The sequence below is a fragment of the Thermobia domestica genome, chromosome 15 (assembly GCF_964235325.1).
Source record: "Thermobia domestica chromosome 15, izTheDome1.hap1.1, whole genome shotgun sequence".
NCBI classification, from domain to species: Eukaryota; Metazoa; Arthropoda; class Insecta; order Zygentoma; family Lepismatidae; genus Thermobia; species Thermobia domestica.
In genome coordinates, this window is record NC_137468.1 from 60965465 (window position 1) to 60986713 (window position 21249).

At 36.6% G+C, this 21249-nt stretch overlaps 1 protein-coding gene across 1 annotated transcript in view; it reads right to left on the minus strand.

The window, feature by feature from the left end:
* Nucleotides 1-4685: 4685 nt before the first annotated feature.
* Nucleotides 4686-21249, minus strand: part of LOC145671043 (centromere protein S-like) — a 36486-nt gene continuing 19922 nt past the window's right edge. The window contains exons 4-5 of the mRNA XM_081739723.1: nucleotides 18682-18748; nucleotides 4686-5145 (exon numbers count right to left, since the gene is read on the minus strand). Of these exons, the coding sequence (XP_081595849.1) occupies nucleotides 5008-5145; nucleotides 18682-18748 (205 nt within the window). The 3' untranslated portion in view covers nucleotides 4686-5007. The remainder of the gene's footprint in view (nucleotides 5146-18681; nucleotides 18749-21249) is intronic.

The window sequence follows — 21249 nt, forward strand, 5'->3', positions numbered from 1 at the left end:
ACTATTAAGTGTACAAGTGCTTTTTGTGCCATTGTAAGATGTTACCGGTATTCAACGAAGGTGGCAATTTTTGCGAACAAGGTATATTTTTTCTGCTATTTTTTTTACCTAAATCTTTGATGATTTACAAACGTAACAGCAGTAGCTTGTAATGGTATTAATTTTAACTCACAAGATACATGTGCATGTCATTTTGAAATTGACGATTTATAATCTGAGGGCGAAAATCTCGGTTATAGGCCGCACCATGATTTTTCAAGCCAAATTTAGGGGGAAAAAAGTGCGCCTTATATTTGCGCAAATACGGTATATATAAAAAAATTGAAACAAGTGTTTAATTATTTCAGATGAAGTCCAAACATCAAATTTCAATTCCATGATACAGACATCTTATTACAATGATTGGAATCCCACTACTTTTGCTTCTCTTCTAGGACAAATATCAAGAAACGATTAAACACGTGTTAAATTATTTTAAAAAAACACACACTTAATTCCATGTCTCTAACATTAAGGGAGTCCAAGATATAGGCATCTTATTATAATAAGTGTAATCCTCACCCTCTTTTCTTCTCTTTTAGGTCAAATATCGAAAAACGTTGGAACATTAATTATTTTAAATAAGTTCATATAGCACATGTAATGTCTCTAGGGTCATTCCATCTGAAATGGTCCCAAGATGGCGAAAATAGTTGCCGATCATCTTCGAAAATTATAGAAATTGGAGTGTGATGAACCTTGTGTATGAGAAGATCAATAACATCATTCACGTTGTTCCTGAATGGCGGCCATCTATGTTGTCGGTGGAGTTTTTTTTTTTTTTTTTTTTTTGTTTTTTTTGTTTTTTTTCATTTGCAAGCGTTTACGAAAATTGCAGTTGCTTAGGACGTACGAATCAGGTGAACACCAAATGTCTAGAGGAGAGAGTGAGGTACACGGAGAATATATATTGTTACTTCTCAATAAATATGCAGGGTTGCAAGCCAATACATGAAATCACTAGAAAAGATACAGAAAATTACACTTTTAGAGGGGTTGTAATTTGGAATGGCATAAACTGGAGGGTTTATAAGTTTTATGCTGAATATTATTGCATGTAAAGAGTCTGCAGAAATATCTACACATATGATACTACTAGCACCATAGATTTATAGGGGTCCAAAAGTTGAAGTTTGCCATGTTTGGGGCATAATATCTCAAGAAGGCAAAGTGCTAAAAATTGTTGCTTAGGCAAAGTAATTCTCTATGTGAATAAACTATTGTAAAAAATCATGACTGATATCACATGGAGAAAAAAAGTAAGAATATGGTAAAAACACGAAGAAAGCATGTGCGTGACGATGGTCATAGCCAGGAAAAACTTAAATGTTTTGATATGTTTCCTGCTAGATCTCAAAAACTACGCATGGTTCAGCAATTAGGTCCGCTTTTGTTTGTGTTCAGTTGTGCATAAGCTTGCAAGTGGCCTTTGTTCCGTCTTTCGAGCTTTATGATCACTCCCACTTCTATATGGTAAGGAGGTTAGTTTCCCCTTGTACCCACGACACCCATCGCCGACCTGGATAGCGGCATTAAGGCACTTAATACATCAGCAAAGTATCATTGAAATCCAATCCCAGTTACGGAAGTTAATGTGTTCACAAGGTTGAATTACCTATCCTGCTGAAAATGGCGTATTTGTGGAAAATATTTATAATGATTGTTGTCTCCTTTCTCCTCTATAACATTACAGCAATAGCTTTTCGTAGCTGTAATTACAAGATCTCGCAATTACACGATTTAAGCAGTGTTGCAAACTTTAGCAATGTTTGTTATATCTTCGGAATGGTTTAAGATATCGAATTGCTGTAAACGGCAAAATAGTTTACAAATGCATTACAAACCATACAAGTAACTAGATATGATACTTATCTCAGCATTTTTTCGAAATAAAGGCTTTCAAAAAATTAAAATTTTCAAGCCCTGGTAACTTCGTTCCTATTCATTCGAAACAAGTCATGCCATGGTATTCAACACTAAAGTACTTTCGATGTTCATTATCCTGTGCATCTCCGTTATGCTGTATTTGCGTTAGAGGCTTCCGAACTTTGGATGTTTGTGATACTATAACATCCTTAGTTTGCAACACTGAATAATAAAAGTGATATTTTAAGTTTACGTTTGACACGTTGATTTGCAATATGTAATTATCTGGTTTAGTGCCATTTGAAAAAAATATATTGGGTTGGCAACACTGTTTGTTGGGTCTTTCTGCTTAATACATACATAGGTGTCCTTCTCCTTATACTTGCTTCGTGCAAAGTTTCGCTTTTCTCTCTTTTGATTTGTCCATTAAAGCGAATGGTCAAGATAAATTGTCCACCCTGTAGACGTGGCAATGATCATGGAGCTAGAAAGATGGAACAAACACCACTCACAACTTTTGCACAACTGAACATAACTAAAACGGACCTAATTGCTGAACCATGCGTAGTTTTTGAGATCTAGCATGAAATACCAAAACATTTGTTTTTCCAGGCTATGACCAGCGTCACGTGCGTGCTTTCTTCGCGTTTTTACTATGTCCTCACTTTTTCTCCATGTGATATCAGTCATGAATTTTTTTTTCAATAGTTTATTCACATAGAGAATTACTTTGCCTAAGCAACAATTTTTAGCACTTTGCCCTCCTGAGATATTACGCCCAAAAAAGGCTATCAAAATCACAAACTTCAACTTCCGGACCCCATAAATCTATGGTGCCAGTAGTATCATAAGTGTAAATATTTATGCAAACTCTTTACATGCAATAGTATTCAGCACAAAACTTAGGAACCCTCCACTTTATGCTATTCCAAAATACAGCCCTTTAAAAGTGTAATTTTCTGTACTTTTTTTTAGTGATTTCATGTATTGGTTTGCAACCCTGCATATTTATTTAGAAGCAAGAGTATATGTTTTCCGTGTACCTCAGTCTTTCCTCTAACATTCGCTTTTATTTGGTGTTCGTCTGATACGTACGTCCTGAGCAACTGTAGTTTTCGTAAACGTTTGCAAATGCGAAAAAGCACTTCACCGACGCCATTCAGGAACACTTGTACATACGACAACGTGAATGATGTTATTGACCTTCTCATACACAAGGTTCATCACATTCATATTTTTTTTTTTTTTTTTTTTTTTTTTTTTTTTTTTTTTTTAATTTTCGGAGATGGTCGAGCAACCACCTCTGGATCACTTCGTATGGATTGACCCTCTAACCTTCAAAGATTCCGATATATGGACATTTCAATATAATCATTAACACACTTATTTCTCCTCCTTCCTTGCTGAATTTCCAAAAATCCTTCCTTAGTGGTACCTTATATCACAAATCCTATGCGATATCTAAATCTCTCCTTAAGCGGTTTGGCCTGGGCGTTAATCAGCCGGTCACTCAGGGCTTCTCCATTTATATAGAGATTGTGTATTAGTGAAATAAATAAAACATCTTTTATTGTGCTTTTAAATTTAATTGAATGCTTGTCGCTTATTTTGATAGTCGGGATTGTGAGATTACGTTGCATTGGCAAGCAATGACAAAATTGGGAATTGAAATGTACTTACCGTATTCATATGATACTTTCATATTAGCATGCAATCCAAAAGCGAAGACAATGTGTATAGTATATCAAAGTACTAATATGTTAATACGGTGGACTTTCAAATGACTATAAAAAACGCCTACCTCATCCAATCCTATAACTTTTCTCGTACTTTCTTGACTGACAACATACTTTTCTGAGCGTCCACACACACTTGTTTGATATATTATTATTATTATTATTATTATTATTATTATTATTAATAGCTATAGCGAAACCAATTAATTTTTATAAGACTCTATATAGCACTGAGCATTACTGCTACCGCTGGAAATGCTGACTGGTACAGATTTTAACTAATTATTATTAAATTCTTCATGATTTTTAAATTCTAAAATTTCGCGACACCCCTTAGGGAACTGCGTGATATATCAGTGTGTCGCGACACATCGGTTGAGAACTAATGCTCTAATAAACCAACGTTTTCATTTGGAAGTAGTATTTTTTCCCCCTCAGCAAGACACGAATTTTCGCTTCACAAACAAGATGCAATGTGTTACGAATGAATGTACATTCCGACGTGTTATATATATATATATCACACATGACACTGCACATAATATTTACACATGTTAAATGCATGCGATTTGGACTTTTAATATCCAAGTTATTCGATTACCCAATCAAACAGAAGACAACCTTCCTTGAAATTTCAAATAAACGTAGAATCTTGACAGGTTGCTTCATCAATCAGATATTTAATACATAACTAATAATCAATACTTCTTTTAAAGACAAAAATTAAATATACGGTAGTTATTGTTGGTAGGAGGAATTGATAGTGGCTAAAAGGAACAACAATGCTTTCTCAGCAACATCAACTGCGAGAGAATTGGGATGAAAATTCTAATTTTATACGATATTGTATCTTACAAAAGTTTCGGTCCCTGACAAGATCAGTGATTTGCTTTCCCTTTTTTTGCAATGGTAAAGAGAGAGAGAGAGAATTTGTTTGAATGCCTTCAGTGTACATGAAGTGAATAGTACGTTAAATTGAACTGTCCCATCTCACATGACCTCCTGGAACTTAAAAATATAAATACAAAAATACAAAGAAAAATATTACTTTTAGCATTTTATTACAAATTGTACAATCGAGAGTTTAAAATTGTCATGTACATAAAAAAAAAAAGAAAGAAAGCTTCATTATACTTAAGTACGAATAGATTCAAACTATGAAACTCAATTGTATATATTCACATAAAAATAATATAAAGCCACCAATATTTCTGTTAAAAACACAATATATACATAGAAGACAGAAAATCTTAAGATACAAATAAATACACTGATTTATCAAATCAAAAGCCAAGCATAATTTTCGATGGCTTTTTGTCGCATATAAGGAAATTTATATACAGTTGCCACCTTGTTTTCCTTTTATTTAAGACACAATTTCAACAGCGTCGTCGCCTTCGTCAGCTACTGTAGGTTCACTTTCTACTTTCTTTTTCGTTCGTTTTCTTCCAACTGGCTTAGAAGATGAACCTCGCTCGTCGATAAATTTATTGACGTGTTCCTTCTGCAATTAAATAACTAATTTCAGTAACTATTGACGTATAATATGACAGACAAGAATTGAGGCATGTTCAGAATATTTTGTAAAGGTATGCTATTGAATCCAATATTTAATATACTATTAGCTATATTGCTTCAATGTTTCCTGGCAACTTCGTCAATAGATCTGGGCAACTCACGTACAACTCACCTCACATTTTAGAACTTCGTCTTGCACTATTTCGCGTGCGCGGTAGGCAATGATGAAGTAAACAAATTGTTAATATGATGATGTAACTTCCTTGACTTTATTTGAAGGTCTTATTTCTGTGAAAAACCTATGCAGAAAACTCATAATATTATTTAGTTTGCAGAAATTTTGTTTACTTCTAATAGGCACTTTGTGAAGATGCTGTAATAATCATAAATCTACGATTAAACGTTAATCATTAATTCTACGCTAAAATTCAAAGATTACACACTTCTTTTAACTTGTTGAGGAATTTTCAAAACACATAAATGTTTACGTTATTTATTAAATACTTACCCAACTTATTACGAAGTACTATTATAACTGTAATGTTTCCGAGTGTTTTCTTGACATCATCATTGTTTACCGTGCACACAAAATACAGCACAACAACATTCTATGACATAAGATGTATGGGTCATTCCATATGAAATCAACACAAAAAAGCACATTTTTCCCCTCACATTTTCGGATTTTGATGATTTTTACGTCACATGAAGATATCATAGCAAGATTGAAAAGTACCAAATTTCAACCTTCTAGGTTGATTAGTTTTTGAAATTTTACGGTTCGAAATTTGCAATTTTGGTCCAAAAATTGCATATATATATATATATATATATATATATATATATATATATATATATATATATATATATATATATATATATATATTTAAATTTGATATATCTTGGCTCCTAATTAACGTACCGAACTAAGACTTACACCATTGCAAAGCCATTGTTTTAAACTTTTTTCAGATATATAAAACAATGGGGGTGTACTATAAAGCATTTTCGAAAATTCGAGGGGCCGCGGTGGCTCAGTGGTAGAGCGTTCACCTCTGGTGCTAGGGGTCTCGGGTTCAAACCCTGCTCCCGCCAAGTGAACTTTGTGGTGGACAAACACCGTGTGCGTGGGTTTTCTCGGGGTTCTCCCGTTTCCTCCCACTTTCTTCATTCCACCATTTCATTCATTACTCATTATCACCGTCTCCTTTAGCCTAACCGGCATAACCGTGGGACGTAAAACTCAAAATTTCATTTCATTTCATTTTTTCGAAAATTCGAATTTTCAAATTCGAATTTCTCGAAAAAGAGCAATTTTAAATTTGTGAAAAAAATCTTTTATGTAGGTTTGACCTTTATAAAGATACAGTCAAAATGTAATTTTGGGATCGTGATGGGATCGCAAGATACAAATAATAGAAATGAACCGGGAGAAGTTCTTCCACCAGAAAACACCCAGGCCGTCAACGAATTCTACCAGATGGCTGACATTTCTAGGATTATGCCAGGCATAAAAGACTGTCTTTCAGTAAGAGACAGCAGTGGGAAGAAAGTTAAAATTTCTAAATGTCTTTTGAAAATTTGTGGGAAGTATATCAGTCGTTTAAAATGTGGTTTCTTTATATGAGCATGGGGTTTTTCAAATTTTCAGAGCTTCGCCCCAAAAATGTCGTTAGCTGGAGCTAATGGAACGCACACTGTTTGCGTTTGTATGGCACACCGAACGTGAAGTTAATGATAGAAAATGATAAGTTACAAACTCTCACCAATGGTTCCATAATGGGTTCGACTGCCGGAGGGAGCTCATGTAGTTCAGATTCCACGTTAATCAGTAAGTCCATGTCTCATATAGCCTCACTGCTGAACGGGACGTTAAAATCAACTCAATGATCCCATAATAAGTTACAAGGACTACCTACACCTTATAACATGTGAACCTATGTCTGAGGACTGTTTTATAGAAACTTGCTCTTCTTGCCCTAGAACTGACGTCATCAAAACTCTGCTGGAAGACACCCTACACGAAACTTAACCGAAACTCTGACTTTCTTTCAATGGCTGTCTGTTGATAGATGTACATTACAAACTATTCAGAACCCATCATCAGAATTTATTAAGCTATTGTGTCAAAAATTAAATGATCTTTATCACGACTTCATAGGGAAGCAACAACGTTTATTTTTCAACCATGTTAAAGGAAACATTTCTGAAAGTGAATTTGTTGTTTTTGACTTCGTGGAAAATTATGACTTTGTTGCACAAGATGAGGCAAAACAGCTACCAGTTTTCCAAAAAACACATCTCTTCATAAGACTTCAGCTAAAGGTTAGTCTCTACTTAAAGATGGGCTACAGTCGAGTAGTTTGAATAATTGCCAAATGTTACAGCGCACGGAAAGTTCAGTGAACACATTCAAATCATGTAAGATATTTTTTCTTTGTTCACACAATTTCCTTCCAAGTTTGTATCTCTCGATTCCATGACGATCCCAAAATTATATTTTGACTATATCTTTATAAAAGCCTAACCTACATATAAGATTTTTTTCACAAATTTAAAATTGCTCTTTTTCGAGAAATTCGAATTCGAAGTTTCGAAACTTCTTTTAGTACATTCCCATTGATTTATATATCTAGAAAAAGCTTTAAACAATGGCTTTGCAATGACGTAAGTCTTAGTTCGGTACCTTAGGAACCGAGATATATCAAATTAAGAAAGCTAATATATGCAATTTTTGGACCAAAATTGGAAATTTCGAAAACTAATCAACCTAGAAGGCTGAAATTTGGCATTTTTTCGATCTTGCTACGATATCTTTATATGACGTAAAAATCACCAAAATCTGAAGGGGTCAGTATAAAAAGGTGTGTTGAGTTGATATGGAATGACCCATATGTGAGTTACCCAGATCTGATTAGGAAGGTCAGGGAACATGGAAGCATCACACTTAATAGTACGATATTAGATGTACCAAATAAAATATTCAGTTTCCAAATTACTCATTTTTCAGCCTTCTCTTACTTTCAATTCACACAAGATGAAACTACGTGCTGAAATATGAAAAATTAATAAACACACAAAATTAAATTTTAACAAGATTATATTGTAAAATTCTCTTTACTTATGTAGGGGAGAGCAATTATTGTACACGGGAGATTGGACTTTCCCATCAACTTTTATTATAAAAGATCCTCCTGAATACAGAAATATATTACAATAAGTAGTTTCCTCTACTATTTTTAGGTAAGAAAGAGGAAGGAACCCAATGACCAGGCGTCTTAGGGCTTTTGTAGGTGAGGTTACTCTCTTTGATCAGGCGTCGTTAGAGGGAATGCGAGTTTGTGTGATTAGGTGTCTCTCGGTGACCGGGCGTCGTGAGAGAGAAAGGGAACCCAATGACCAAGCGTCGTAGGGCTTTTAGGCAAGGTATCTCTCAATTGACCAAGCGTCGTGAGAGGGTAAGGTGTTCCCAATGGCTAAGCGCCTTAGGGCTTTGGTGGTTTAATCAACCTGCAGAGATTGATGATTCTTGAGGTGTGCTGCTGTCTTTTATCCTAAAATCTCGGCTACCTTCGTTGATCTCCATCTTGCCGACTGTTGGCGATGGTGGGCGACTCCTCTTCGGTACTGTCGTCTGCGCTGTACTTATTTACTGCAAACACATGTAATAAACTCATGGCTACAGCCTGGTGTGAAGACATGCGGAACCTTACAATATTCATGAACATTTATGATGAGTTATAAAGACGATTACACATCTCATAACTACATTCCACAATTATCTCGGAATGGAGACGAAATTGGTTTATATTGGACGAAATTACTTGACTGCAAAGATGTCAGACCTCATTGATATATATGGAAGTGCGTCGGGACCGGAATACAGCAAATTATGGATGCGTTAAAATATTAAATAATACTTTTGATAAAGTGGATAGTTTCAAATATCTAGGATCAATATTAACAGACGAAAATCATATTCACGAAGAAATTAAATGTCGACTAAAAGCAGGGAATTCGTGTTACTATTCGGTTCAAAATCTCTTGTCGTCGCGAATTCTGTCGAAGAATTTGAAGCTTAAAATATATAAAACGATAATCATGCCTGTTGTTCTGTATGGTTGCGAAACATGGTCACTTACTCTGAGGGAAGAACATAGACTGAAAGTATTTGAGAACAGGATCCTGAGAAGAATATTCGGACCCAAGAGGAACGAGAATGGGGAATGGCGGAAACTTCATAACGAGGAACTACATAGTTTATACGGTTTACCCAACATTGTTAGGGTCGTCAAGTCTAGGAGGCTTAGATGGGCAGGTCATGTAGCTAGAATGGAAGAAAGTAGAAACACTTTCAAAGTCTTGACTGGAAGACCCATAGGAAAACGACCATTAGGAAGACCTAGGCGCAGATGGGAGGATAATATTAAGATGGATCTCGCAGAGATAGGAATACAAAGTAGAAACTGGATGCAATTAGCTAAGGATAGAAGTCAGTGGAGAGCTTTTGTGAACGCGGCACTGAACCTGCGGGTTCCATAGGCCATAGAGTTAGTTAGTTAGTTAGTTAATATATATATATAGGCGAGATAGTGGGCACTAAAGTGAACCAAGAACCTACATAACTCTAGAACATTAAACTCTCTAGGAGTCACGTTATTACTAAACATTCGTAAAATTTACTACTCAAAATATGTTATTGAACTATATTTAGTTTGGTTCAACATATAATTAAACAACAAGAACAGTTGGTGGGAACTTTTCTTGTCCTAAGTAGTTCTAAAAAGCACGAATTTTTCAACTATTAAAATTTTCTCAGTCACTTTCATAGCATGATGAACAAAGGAATAAAATGGTTTGCACTCTTTAGAAATTTGCAAATTTTTAGAAATATGCAAAACTGACAATTGCAAAATATTGGAAGAACAGCATTTTGCTTAAAACAAACATTAAGGTCAGTATAAAGACTAGATTATAGCCAATAGATAGCAATATATTTCTCCTACCTTTCCAATTAATTTTAAAGGAGCGATAATATATACAATAATTCAATCACATTAAGAGATGAATGTTGAAACTTCGCCCAGACAACTTGAATATAATGTTTTCCATTGTCCAAGCTTTACTTTTTGTAAACTTAAATTTGATTTAAACTACTCGGTGAGCAAAATAATACGTTTATTGTGGATTGTATCTGATGAAGCCAAAGTGGATACTTGGCGAAACTGTTACACATTAATAATTTTTACATTAAACTTATTGTCTTGCTCAGGGAGTAGTTTAAATCAAATTTAAAACTATATTGCAATGCACCACGTGTTTGTGTTTACAAACATCCCACACGTGCTCCTACTTATAAACAACAACCACGTGCACTTTACTATGCAATACTACGATTGCAAACGACAGAGGCAACAGCGACACCACCAGTCACATGACGATGATGGAACAGCAGCGCCATCACCTCAGCTGGAGCGCCTATATAACCAAGAAGATTCCACAGAGAGCTATCAGTCTCGGCTGGTCAATCCCTCCTTTAGCTTGCTCGGAGCTCTAGGAGATACCCAACCCAAGCCTCCAGATTACTTCGGAACTCTACGATTTCCTTCCTTCCGCTTAGGTTGCTTCAGAGCTCTGTCGAGATTTCTAACCTCAGTCACTTAACTTGCTTCGAAGTTCTGTGACTTTCTAAACCACCCCTCTGCTTGCTTCGGAGAATTGGGGAATACCTAATCCACTCCACCTAGCTTGCTGCGGAGCTCTGTAGAATTGCTACCCTAGGCTGCTCGGGCCACCTTTCTCTATCTTCTGTTAGAAAAATTGCATTATAGAAGATTTTTATAATAAAATCGGTAGTAGGAGTCAATTCTAAGACTATAATTTACTCTACCAAAGCTTCACCTGTTCCTATGTTGGGAGAACTTTAAAACATTCAGAGGAAATCCGTGCAGCATTTAGTTGTTTTGTTTTATTCATTCTTGAGCGCATTTAATCTTACCCTTCAGAAACATGCTTCCAACAATGAAACTTTTTCAACAAAGAAAGAAAGAATAAATCAAAAATCACTGCACGAATTATTCTCTAATCATCGGATCAATTTGTTATTTGGGTAGTTCCGAAACCCAATTCTTGATTTTGAGTGGATTCTTGTGAATATTTGTTCCTCCGTATCAAAATACATTTGATTGATAGGGGAAACGTGGTCATCTATCAGTGAAAAGCGTTTTTTAAAATTCACTTTAATATTTCTGTAATTGCACTGTCACAACGAGTATCCGATTTTCGAAACCTAGAACTGATGATATCGCTAAATATTCGTGAAACGGACGACAGTTGTGAAATACAAACTATATACGTCCGGTAAAGCAGCAACTGAAACAATAAAAAAGTGCCATCCGTAAAGTCATCTGCTAAACAAATGAAGATATCTGGGTCGTCACGGGGAACGCATGCACGGAAATATGACCATAATGCGACTACTGCCAGTCATCAAATTTATGAGTGTTTAGTGTTCTAGGGTTAAAAAGAAACCAGCAGCTGCCACTTCCTACAATCTCTTCGCTACAAGTTTGCTATACATGTACATTAAACAAATTAAATCTCTTTTACCTATCAGTGTGAGGACTATGACCAAGTGGTATTCTGATATACGCATTTTTCGGTACCCTATTTTGACACTTGATGTCAAAAATACTGCATCCAACTATTAATATAACTGTTCATCTTCCATTTATATACCGGGTGAGGCATTTAAAACTGTTTTTTTGAATATCTGGAAAACTACAAATCGGATTTTGAAAAAGTTGTAATAAAAGTTGTTCGCCTCGAAGGGGGACATCCAATGATACCACACTCAACCCCCTGCCCCCACCCCTCGGGGGCGGGAGGGGGGGCAACATTGAAATCTTAAATAGAAACCCCCATTTTTTATTCCATATTCTGATTCCCCGTGAAAAAATACGTAACTTTTGTATTGAAATTTTTTTTTCGTTGTGTGATAGATGGCGCTGTAATCGACAAAAATCAAAATGGCTCACAAACATTTCAAAAATGAGGCATTTGAAACTGTTTTTTTGAATATCTGGAAAACTACAAATCGGATTTTAAAGAAGTTGTAATAAAAGTTGTTCGCCTCAAAGGGGGACATCCAATGATACCACACTCGACCCCCTGTCCCCACCCCATGGGGGGCAACTTTGAAATCTTAAATAGAAACCCCCATTTTTTATTCCATATTTTGATTCCCCGTGAAAAAATACGTAACTTTTGTATTGAACATTTTTTTCATTGCGTGATAGATGGCGCTGTAATCGACAAAAATCAAAATGGCTCACAAACATTTCAAAAATGAGGCATTTAAAACTGTTTTTTTGAATATCTGGAAAACTACAAATCGGATTTTAAAGAAGTTGTAATAAAAGTTGTTCGTCTCGAAGGGGGACATCCAATGATACCACACTCGACCCCTTCCTCCACCCCCCGGGGGCGGGAGGGGGGGGCAACTTTGAAATCTTAAATAGGAACCCCCATTTTTTATTCCATATTCTGATTCTCCGTGAAAAAATACGTAACTTTTGTATTTGAACATTTTTTTCGTTGTGTGATAGATGGCGCTGTAATCGACAAAAATCAAAATGGCTCACAAACATTTGAAAAATGAGGCATTTAAAACTGTTTTTTTGAATATCTGGAAAACTACAAATCGGATTTTGAAAAAGTTGTAATAAAAGTTGTTCGCCTCAAAGGGGGACATCCAATGATACCACACTCGAGCCCCTGCCCCCACCCCCGGGGGTGGGAGGAAAAAAATGAAATGAAATCTTTAAGTTTTACGTCCCACGTTTATGCCGGTTAGGCTAAAGGAGACGGTGATAATGAGAGATGAGTGAAATGATGGAATGAAGAAAGTGGGAGGAAACGGGAGAACCCCGAGAAAACCCACGAGCACGGTGTTTGTCCACAACAAAGTTCACTTGGCGGGGGCTGGGATCGAACCCGGGACCCCAAGCACCAGAGGTGAATGCTCTACCACTGAGCCACCGCGCCCCCCAGGGGGTGGGAGGAGGGCAACTTTGAAATCTTAAATACGAACCCCTTACTGCAATGGGTGAAGTTGGTACTGTTGCAAGAACATAACTTTTATTTTAAAGTTGTGGAATTTGAAGTGCCATTCATTTGGATTCTTCATATTTTCTTACGATACTTACTTTCAGTTGTACAAGGCAGTTTCGTCAAACATCTCGATTACTATTTATGATTACGGAACAGTTTAGCATATCCTTTAGGCTGTATCATTGTATCACGACCCTTAAGCTCAAGCTCAATCCTATTATAAAACACGATGAGAAGTGAGATAGGAGTGTCCTGGAGAAATTAGATATAGTGCATTCATTCAGCCAATGGAACAAGATGCAAATCTTAGCAGAGTTCTTATTCTGCCTTGCATATCCATCTACAAAGTGTCGAATTTCTGATACGCCTTCACATGACGTGTTTTGCAGACGATGAAACACTACTGATGCAATTTCCGATGATCCTTTGGCTACGGGTGCTTCTGTCCAATAATATACTGTGTAAACAATTTGTTCTTTGTTTGCCTATCGGTTGACGTTCCTCCGTAAATCGTAAAATTAAACAACTAAAATTGTGCTGCTGTAATAGGCGGTTTGATCTGGAACTCGAGGAAGAACATGATTCTTTTGCGAGTCGAATAATAAAGTGATTGCATCATTGTTTCTACTTTTCAATAAGGAATGAAAGGCTTCACCTTTCTCTTATGTATCAAAAATTCAGTTTCACAAGAGGTATTCCCTGATTGAAGTCTCAACTCAAACTGCATACATTTCGAACATTTATTTACAGCAGGACTTCCAAAACTTATATTGTATTCAGTTACAAATAAGAGTATGGAACCCGAAGATCGTTTTCCACATCGTTATTGTACAGTTGGTGAAGTTTTGCTACAGACAAATAACTTGGCAGCTAATGCTTCTTTCCATTTTCTCGTCTGCAATAATGTTTTTGTACAGGAATTAGTCTTTCACAGGCCCGTTTTTATAATATTGTGCGCCTATGTGCCCTTTTGCTGCCTCCCCGCACAATTTTGCCGCCCCCTCAAAAACGACCAATATTATTATAGTTGAATTCAGTTATTTGGGTGGGGGGTCGCTGAGATGTATAACGACACCTTTAATACATTTCAACTTCAAGGTCATATTCCACTCCCCAGGAAGGGGGCGAGATTTTAAAAGTAATCGAAAACGACAGATATGAGTGTTGAATTCATAGTTTTCGAGGTCGCTAAGTTTAACGGTATCATTTTTCATGATGTTTTAAGTTCAACCTCACCGCTTGGAATGGGGTGGGAAAGGATGACTTTTTAAACATATTTTCTCGCCCTTGCGCGGGACTCTGCAGATTGCTAGTTTTAAATATTACTCTATTGTGAATCTTAGAGAAATTCCAAAATTTTGCCGCCCAATAAATTCTGCCGCCCTGTGCTCGAGCATAGAATAGCACTTACCTAAATACGGGCCTGGTCTTTCAATGAATGTTTTAACAGTTTTCTTCTTGGCTTCAAACATATGGGACTTATGGTCTCCTCCTCTGTTTTCTGATGCCAGCTATCCACTTTCAAAATTCCGTTTACATATTAGCTTAAACCGTTTCTCAGATACTTCTAACACACAACAAAAAAATTCTTACACACTATCAGCAGTGTTTTGATGTCACTATCACATTTCGGATCGTAATATCGAATCCAAAGCTGTGTTGCTTCTTCCCTGTTGTTCTTTGGTCTTTTCGTTGTGGTGTTGAAGGTTTCGTATGCTTTAATATGAAATTGTCTTGGATTATTTTATCTTTAACCAAATAGAAGCATTGGTGAAATTTGCAAATATCTTGCATACACATTTCTGTACATCTAAGTCTTTCCTCCTACATGGTTACAGTTAAAGTGTTTCGTGCAAACATTTGGGTGAATAGGTTGACTCTTTTAATTTTTACGTTTTGCGTTTCCACTTGTCAGGATTACGCATTTTCTTCCTTCCAGATATTCAAAAAACAGTTTAAATGCCTCATTTTTCAAATGTTTGTGAGCCATTTTGATTTTTGTCGATTACAGCGCCATCTGTCACGCAACGAAAAAAATTTTCAATACAAAAGTTACGTACTTTTTCACGGGGAATCAGAATATGGAATAAAAAATGGGGGTTCCTATTTAAGATTTCAAAGTTGCCCTCCCTCCCGCCCCAAGGGTTGGGGGCAAGGGGTCGAGTGTGGTATCATTGGATGTCCCCCTTCGAGACGAACAACTTTTATTACAACTTTTTCAAAATCCGATTTGTAGTTTTTCAGATATTCAAAAAACAGTTTTAAATGCCTCATTTTTCAAATGTTTGTGAGCCATTTTGATTTTTGTTGATTACAGCGCCATCTATCACGCAACGAAAAAAATGTTCAATACAAAAGTTACGTATTTTTTTACGGAGAATCAGAATATGGAATAAAAAATGGGGGTTTCTATTTAAGATTTCAAAGTTGCCCCCCTCCCGCCCCCGGGGGGTGGGGGAAGGGGTCGAGTGTGGTATCATTGGATGTCCCCCTTCGAGACGAACAACTTTTATTACAACTTTTTCAAAATCCGATTTGTAGTTTTCCAGATATTCAAAAAAACAGTTTTAAATGCCTCACCCGGTATATGTTCTGGGTTTCTGAACATTTTGTTTCTGCATTGCCGAATTCTTTTAATTTCAAATGTATTTGCTAGCTGGTTCTGTGTGCTTTTACTTCATGCATTAGTGGATATATTTTGTATGCGTGAAAGAGTAAGTTAGGTGGTATATGAGAAAAACATAAAATGGAAACTTCTATTTGCTTTACGAATCCTTCACGCACTTATATAACACATCTACCAGTGTGGAAGTATTACCATACCTAATTGTCAGGAAGAAGGAAGTTATTAACATGTGTAAATCCACTTCAAGTCCTAATGCCTTTCTTAATAGTAAACGTCTTGAAAAAAGAAAATCGCTGGACTAGCGGGCATCCTAATATTACATTCTTAACTTCGTTCTACTGCTGAGTTTTGTCACAGATATGACCAGTTTTCTGACAAAAAATATGTACACTATATACGTACAAGAAGAAATCAATTTCGTCTTCATTCCGAGCACTTTAGTAAATGTGTCTACAGAAGAAGTTCCATTTCCTGCCAGTACAACACCAGTTTTGATGTTTATTTCCAGCAATTCTCACTCACTGATATTGAAAAAAAAAAAAAGTTTAACGTCTCAGGGTTATGTCTTTTAGTCTGGTGAAAGTGAATGATTGCGAAATTAAATTTTTTGTTCTCTCCCACTGGAAATCGAACCCGGGATTATGTTACTAAAGGCAGACGAGCTAGCTACTAGACCAGCGGCGAAGGCTACATACTAATATTGTGAAAATAAAATATAACAAAGTTGTTCTTGTTCATACAAGAAAGAAATGATTACGATTAATATTGAAGGCAAACTTCAATAAAATAGTCATACGCTGAAACTGTTACATATTTGCTTGTTATTACAAAGAAAGAAGAAGAAAACAGGATAAGCAAAAATAAGAATATTAGAGCGCTCTCGTGGCTGTATTGTTATCATACGTGTTTTCAGCGCGGAACACTCAGATTAGATTCTCCGTAGGAGTTCATGTTGTTTGAATCTTACATTAAGTTATACGCAACGTAGCAAGTAGTCTTGCTTTTAAGGGCATCTATTTACCAATATGCAGGTGCAGGTCAAGAATTTTCCTCATAATTGAAGGAACAGACAACAGAGAAAGAGCATTTATTACCTTTTAACGCGCTGTAGAGGTGACATCCTTAATCGACACCATTCAATGAAACCACGATCAGACGATATAACCGCCTGTACACGCTGTCGAAATAGTTTTTCGTTGCGCCTCTCTGGCAGTAATGAAATAGGTCTTGGAAGTGTTTACCATTGCATCCGCAACAGCTGCCTGAGAGCCACAACGGTATTGTGTGGATGCTTATTGGAGTCTTTCTCAACTACGTCCCATACGTAATAGTTCATTGGGTGTCAATATCTGGGGAGATACATGTCGGGAGTGACATGCTCTTGGATGATGTGGAATGTATGGGATAGAGCGGAGTCCTGAAGAAAAAACGTACGGTTTTACACGCGCTACAACAGTAATCCAGCTCCCAGTTCTCTCCGAACTTTGAAGACTAATGACCAACCGACATTCAGGGATGCAGCGATCTCTAAATTGGAGTGGCCTGCAGTCAAGGAGACGATGACAGCATGCATCTCCATTTCCTAGGTTGGCATAATCGAGGGCTTCATAATACTGTACTACACCTCTATGTAAGTAACAGCGTTGACTCTGGCACCTTGGAGCAAAAAATTTGAAGGAATCACGTTGCCTTCATTGCTTAAGACCCGCTGAACCATTACTGAGGATGGAAATTTGGTGTGTACGATGCCTGGAACCTCCTCATGGACTTTACATAGCCACCGACTATTTGTGCAGTTCACCTTCTGGCTCTGGACAAACATTTTCTCAATGAAGAAAACAGACCATTCCTTGCTTCCTCGGATATTTTAGCTTGTTCACGAGGAGATTGATTCTGGTCAGTCGCTTCGCTCTGGTTCTCTCAGACAAGAACTGTCCTCCCCGCATTACGTTCGGCTTGTAATGAATGTTCTCATAAAGCACATGTGAGACGGTAGCCTCCCAACCTACATGGATTCGTCGGATCCTCATACACGGTAGCTTGGACAGAACGGACAAATTTCGGCATCCTGATAATATCCGAGTGTCGGCAATGTCATTTTGCGTTTGAAACGGTGGTCACATCACCCTTGGCAGCCCCTAGTTCTCTCCGAACTTTTAAGATGAATGACTAAGCAATATTTAGGAATGCAGCGATCTCTGAATCGGAGTGGCTTGCAGTCAAGGAGACAATGACAGCGTGCATCTTCATTTCCTGGGTTAGGCTAGGTTCTTCTTTGAGAATTTGTAGTTATGACCTACCGTCATAATGTGTGTTCTCAAATATCTATCGTACCCGATACTTAATGTATGTATTTTTCTTCCTTCTTTTTTAGAATTTCTTTTTCACATGTTATTACCTTCCTTCCGTTTTTACCATAACTGGACAGACAAAAATACTTTAGTTTCTTATCTGGGGATTACAGTACTTAATTCTATAAGTGCCTCACTACAAAATGAAATGAAATCCTCAGAGCTTTATGTCCAGTCTCACCCATACACCTTGTAGGGTAAAAGAGACGGAAGATAAATGAAAGTGAATGGCTATAAAAGGAACTGGTGGAATGAGAATGCCAGAGGAAACGGTATAACCCCGGACATGATATTGTCCATCACAAACTCTCATGACCTAGGATCGAACTAGGAACCCTTCACACCACAGGTGAGCATTCTACCACTGAGCCACTGTTTCCCTGTAACTTAAAGAGTTGGTATATCTGAGTTATAACAGCAATAAGCTACTTACTAGTATAGTGTTCCGCCTAACTAATAATCTCAAATCATCATAGTTTACGGTTGTTCGCTTGGCATGCCTGAAAGAAACAATAAATTATGTATATAGATATTTCTTAACACACTTGAACAATCTTGCACACAAGGTACAATTTAAATGAAATTAACATCGTACTAACAAATGTCGCCAACTTAACTTGAGAGTGAGTGAATATTACAGGCAGTGATTTATTTGTGGATTTTGTAGAAGGGGGGAATATTTATGCAAGATTGTGTTCCATATAACAGAATAACTTTAAAGTGGGGTTGGGACAACTTTATTTTTAAATCTACCTACTTTGAAATTATGGTACTAGTTTGATAGGAAACCCCCAAGTTCATCATTTTTTAAACTTTTTTTACAAACAATTTTATAGTAAATACGAATAGGTACGTTAGATAAGATATGGTTAGGTAGATTATATTCCATGCGTTAGTTACCTTACTACTTTTTGTCCTACTTCTGAGGACAAGTGTAGAGCACTCAGTAAAAGCTCTATTGTTGCATTACAATCTGCACACCTTGTCATAACAAGTGTCACACTCCTACGTAAAACGGTTTTGCTATGACAAGTAATTCTTTAGTCTGTTCTAATTTGGTCCTTAAAGACCAAATTCCCCGCCCGAACAATAAATACAACAATAAATAGAAGGGGAAAGACGCTACTAAATGTCATTCCTCATCATAAATAACTTTTAGTACCATTTTGCTCCTTGTACTTAATAAAATTAGATTCAGGGGTGCGTGCACTTATCAATGTTCTCCTGAAAGTAAAGTTTTGGCCAACAAAACATACTGGCATTCAAATGAATCTAGAATTGAACAAAGAAAGGGTTAAGCTGAAGCATGATCTTCAGCATGTTATCTAACACTGTCTTTAAAAATTAAAAATACTATCACACCGTACCTCACTTTAGAATAGTGTAACAATACGAGGTTGTTTTACATCGGATACCGTCTTTTCCCCAGATGGTTTGTTGATGATAGCATGATGTCATGATGTCCATTTTTTATCCAACTGATGGCATACTTTTCTGCATTGAACGAGGTAATATCTGGTCCATTAACGTTTATGAAAAGAATAAATTCGAGGGTTTTTACAGATAAATGGTTTCTAGTATCTGTATGCTGGAAGTTTAAGCTGGAAAAGCCTCTCTCACACTCTGCAGAAGAAACTGGAAGAACACTGACTTCCATGTTAAGATTTTGTAGATTTAGGCCAATATTAAGTTTCACCTTATGCTCTAGAAATTCCTGCAGAATTTTAGCTGAATCATCAGAGAAAAATTTTAATTCTTTTATTTTTTATTTTATTTTTGAAATTTGCATTACTTCTTTGTCTCCGTTTAACATTTTTGCAGACAATTCTTCTCGCCAATTGGATCGTTGAAAAACCTCGGCCCTACTGAACGTTTCGAGCGTATTTTATCTGCTAGACACTTGCAGTCTTATTTTCCGGTACTTCTCAAGAGAATTCTATAAGGGTTTTGCCAGTGAGACTCCACAAAACTGACCAGTTTCTTCAAACTTTTCTTTCAACGCTTCCAGAACATTTACAGTTTTTCAATTTAGCTTATTACCTGTAAAAGGGATGAAGACCTTTCTTGTAGAAACAGGCTAAGGATATGTAGAGGTTCCAGTGCATCTCGGATCATGGACATTTCATAAACAAAATTCCACTCAGTGAGTTTTACGTACAGATTTGAAAATATTGCACGCTGCTGAAAGCTTCTCTGCAAATTTGTAGAAGCTTCTCGAAAGTGTTCCACTAGCGCAGGGTAGACTTCCGCAATGCTTCTACTGAACGGTATGAAGAGCCTAACCACCGTACATCAAAAAGTTTAGTAATATTATAGAAGCGAATACTTAGTTCTCCTGATATCAATTCGATTTCTCCCCTGTTCTTCGGGGACATTGAGTAAACACTGTGCAATCTCTCAACAAGGCTTTGAAAATGAACCATATCTGAAATCGTATTTACAACGTTGTGAACAGCCAGTTCCAGCTTATGACTCATGCAGTGAAACACAAATAAATTGGTGTTTAATTCTCGCTGGAGTAAAGAAATAGCACAATTTATTTCGCCTTGCATGTTATTTGCGCCATCAATACAAACTACTATAAGTCTTTCCCGTAATATAATTTGGGAAAGATTCATACTTTCACAAGTTTTAACTATGGAATCACAAACCTCTCTGCCTGTTTTACCTATAACTCAAATAAACCTAAAAATATATTGCTATGCACCTGATTAAGTACAGTACGGATATACACAGTGAGAACAGATTTATGAGACACAGTAGAGGATTCGTCCATCATTAGCTCGAAGGGTTCATCGGAATTCGCAAGATACTGGATCAATTTTCGTTCATTTCTGTAGCTACAAAGCCAATAATATCTGAACACGTAACATTAGAGTAGAGAACTTGTTCGAAATTCATTCCATATATTTCTTACTATTTAATAAGATGCACGGTAAACGACAGACGATTTTGGGCAATAACATAGGCAGTTCTAAATATCACAGTTGTCTTTTTAACA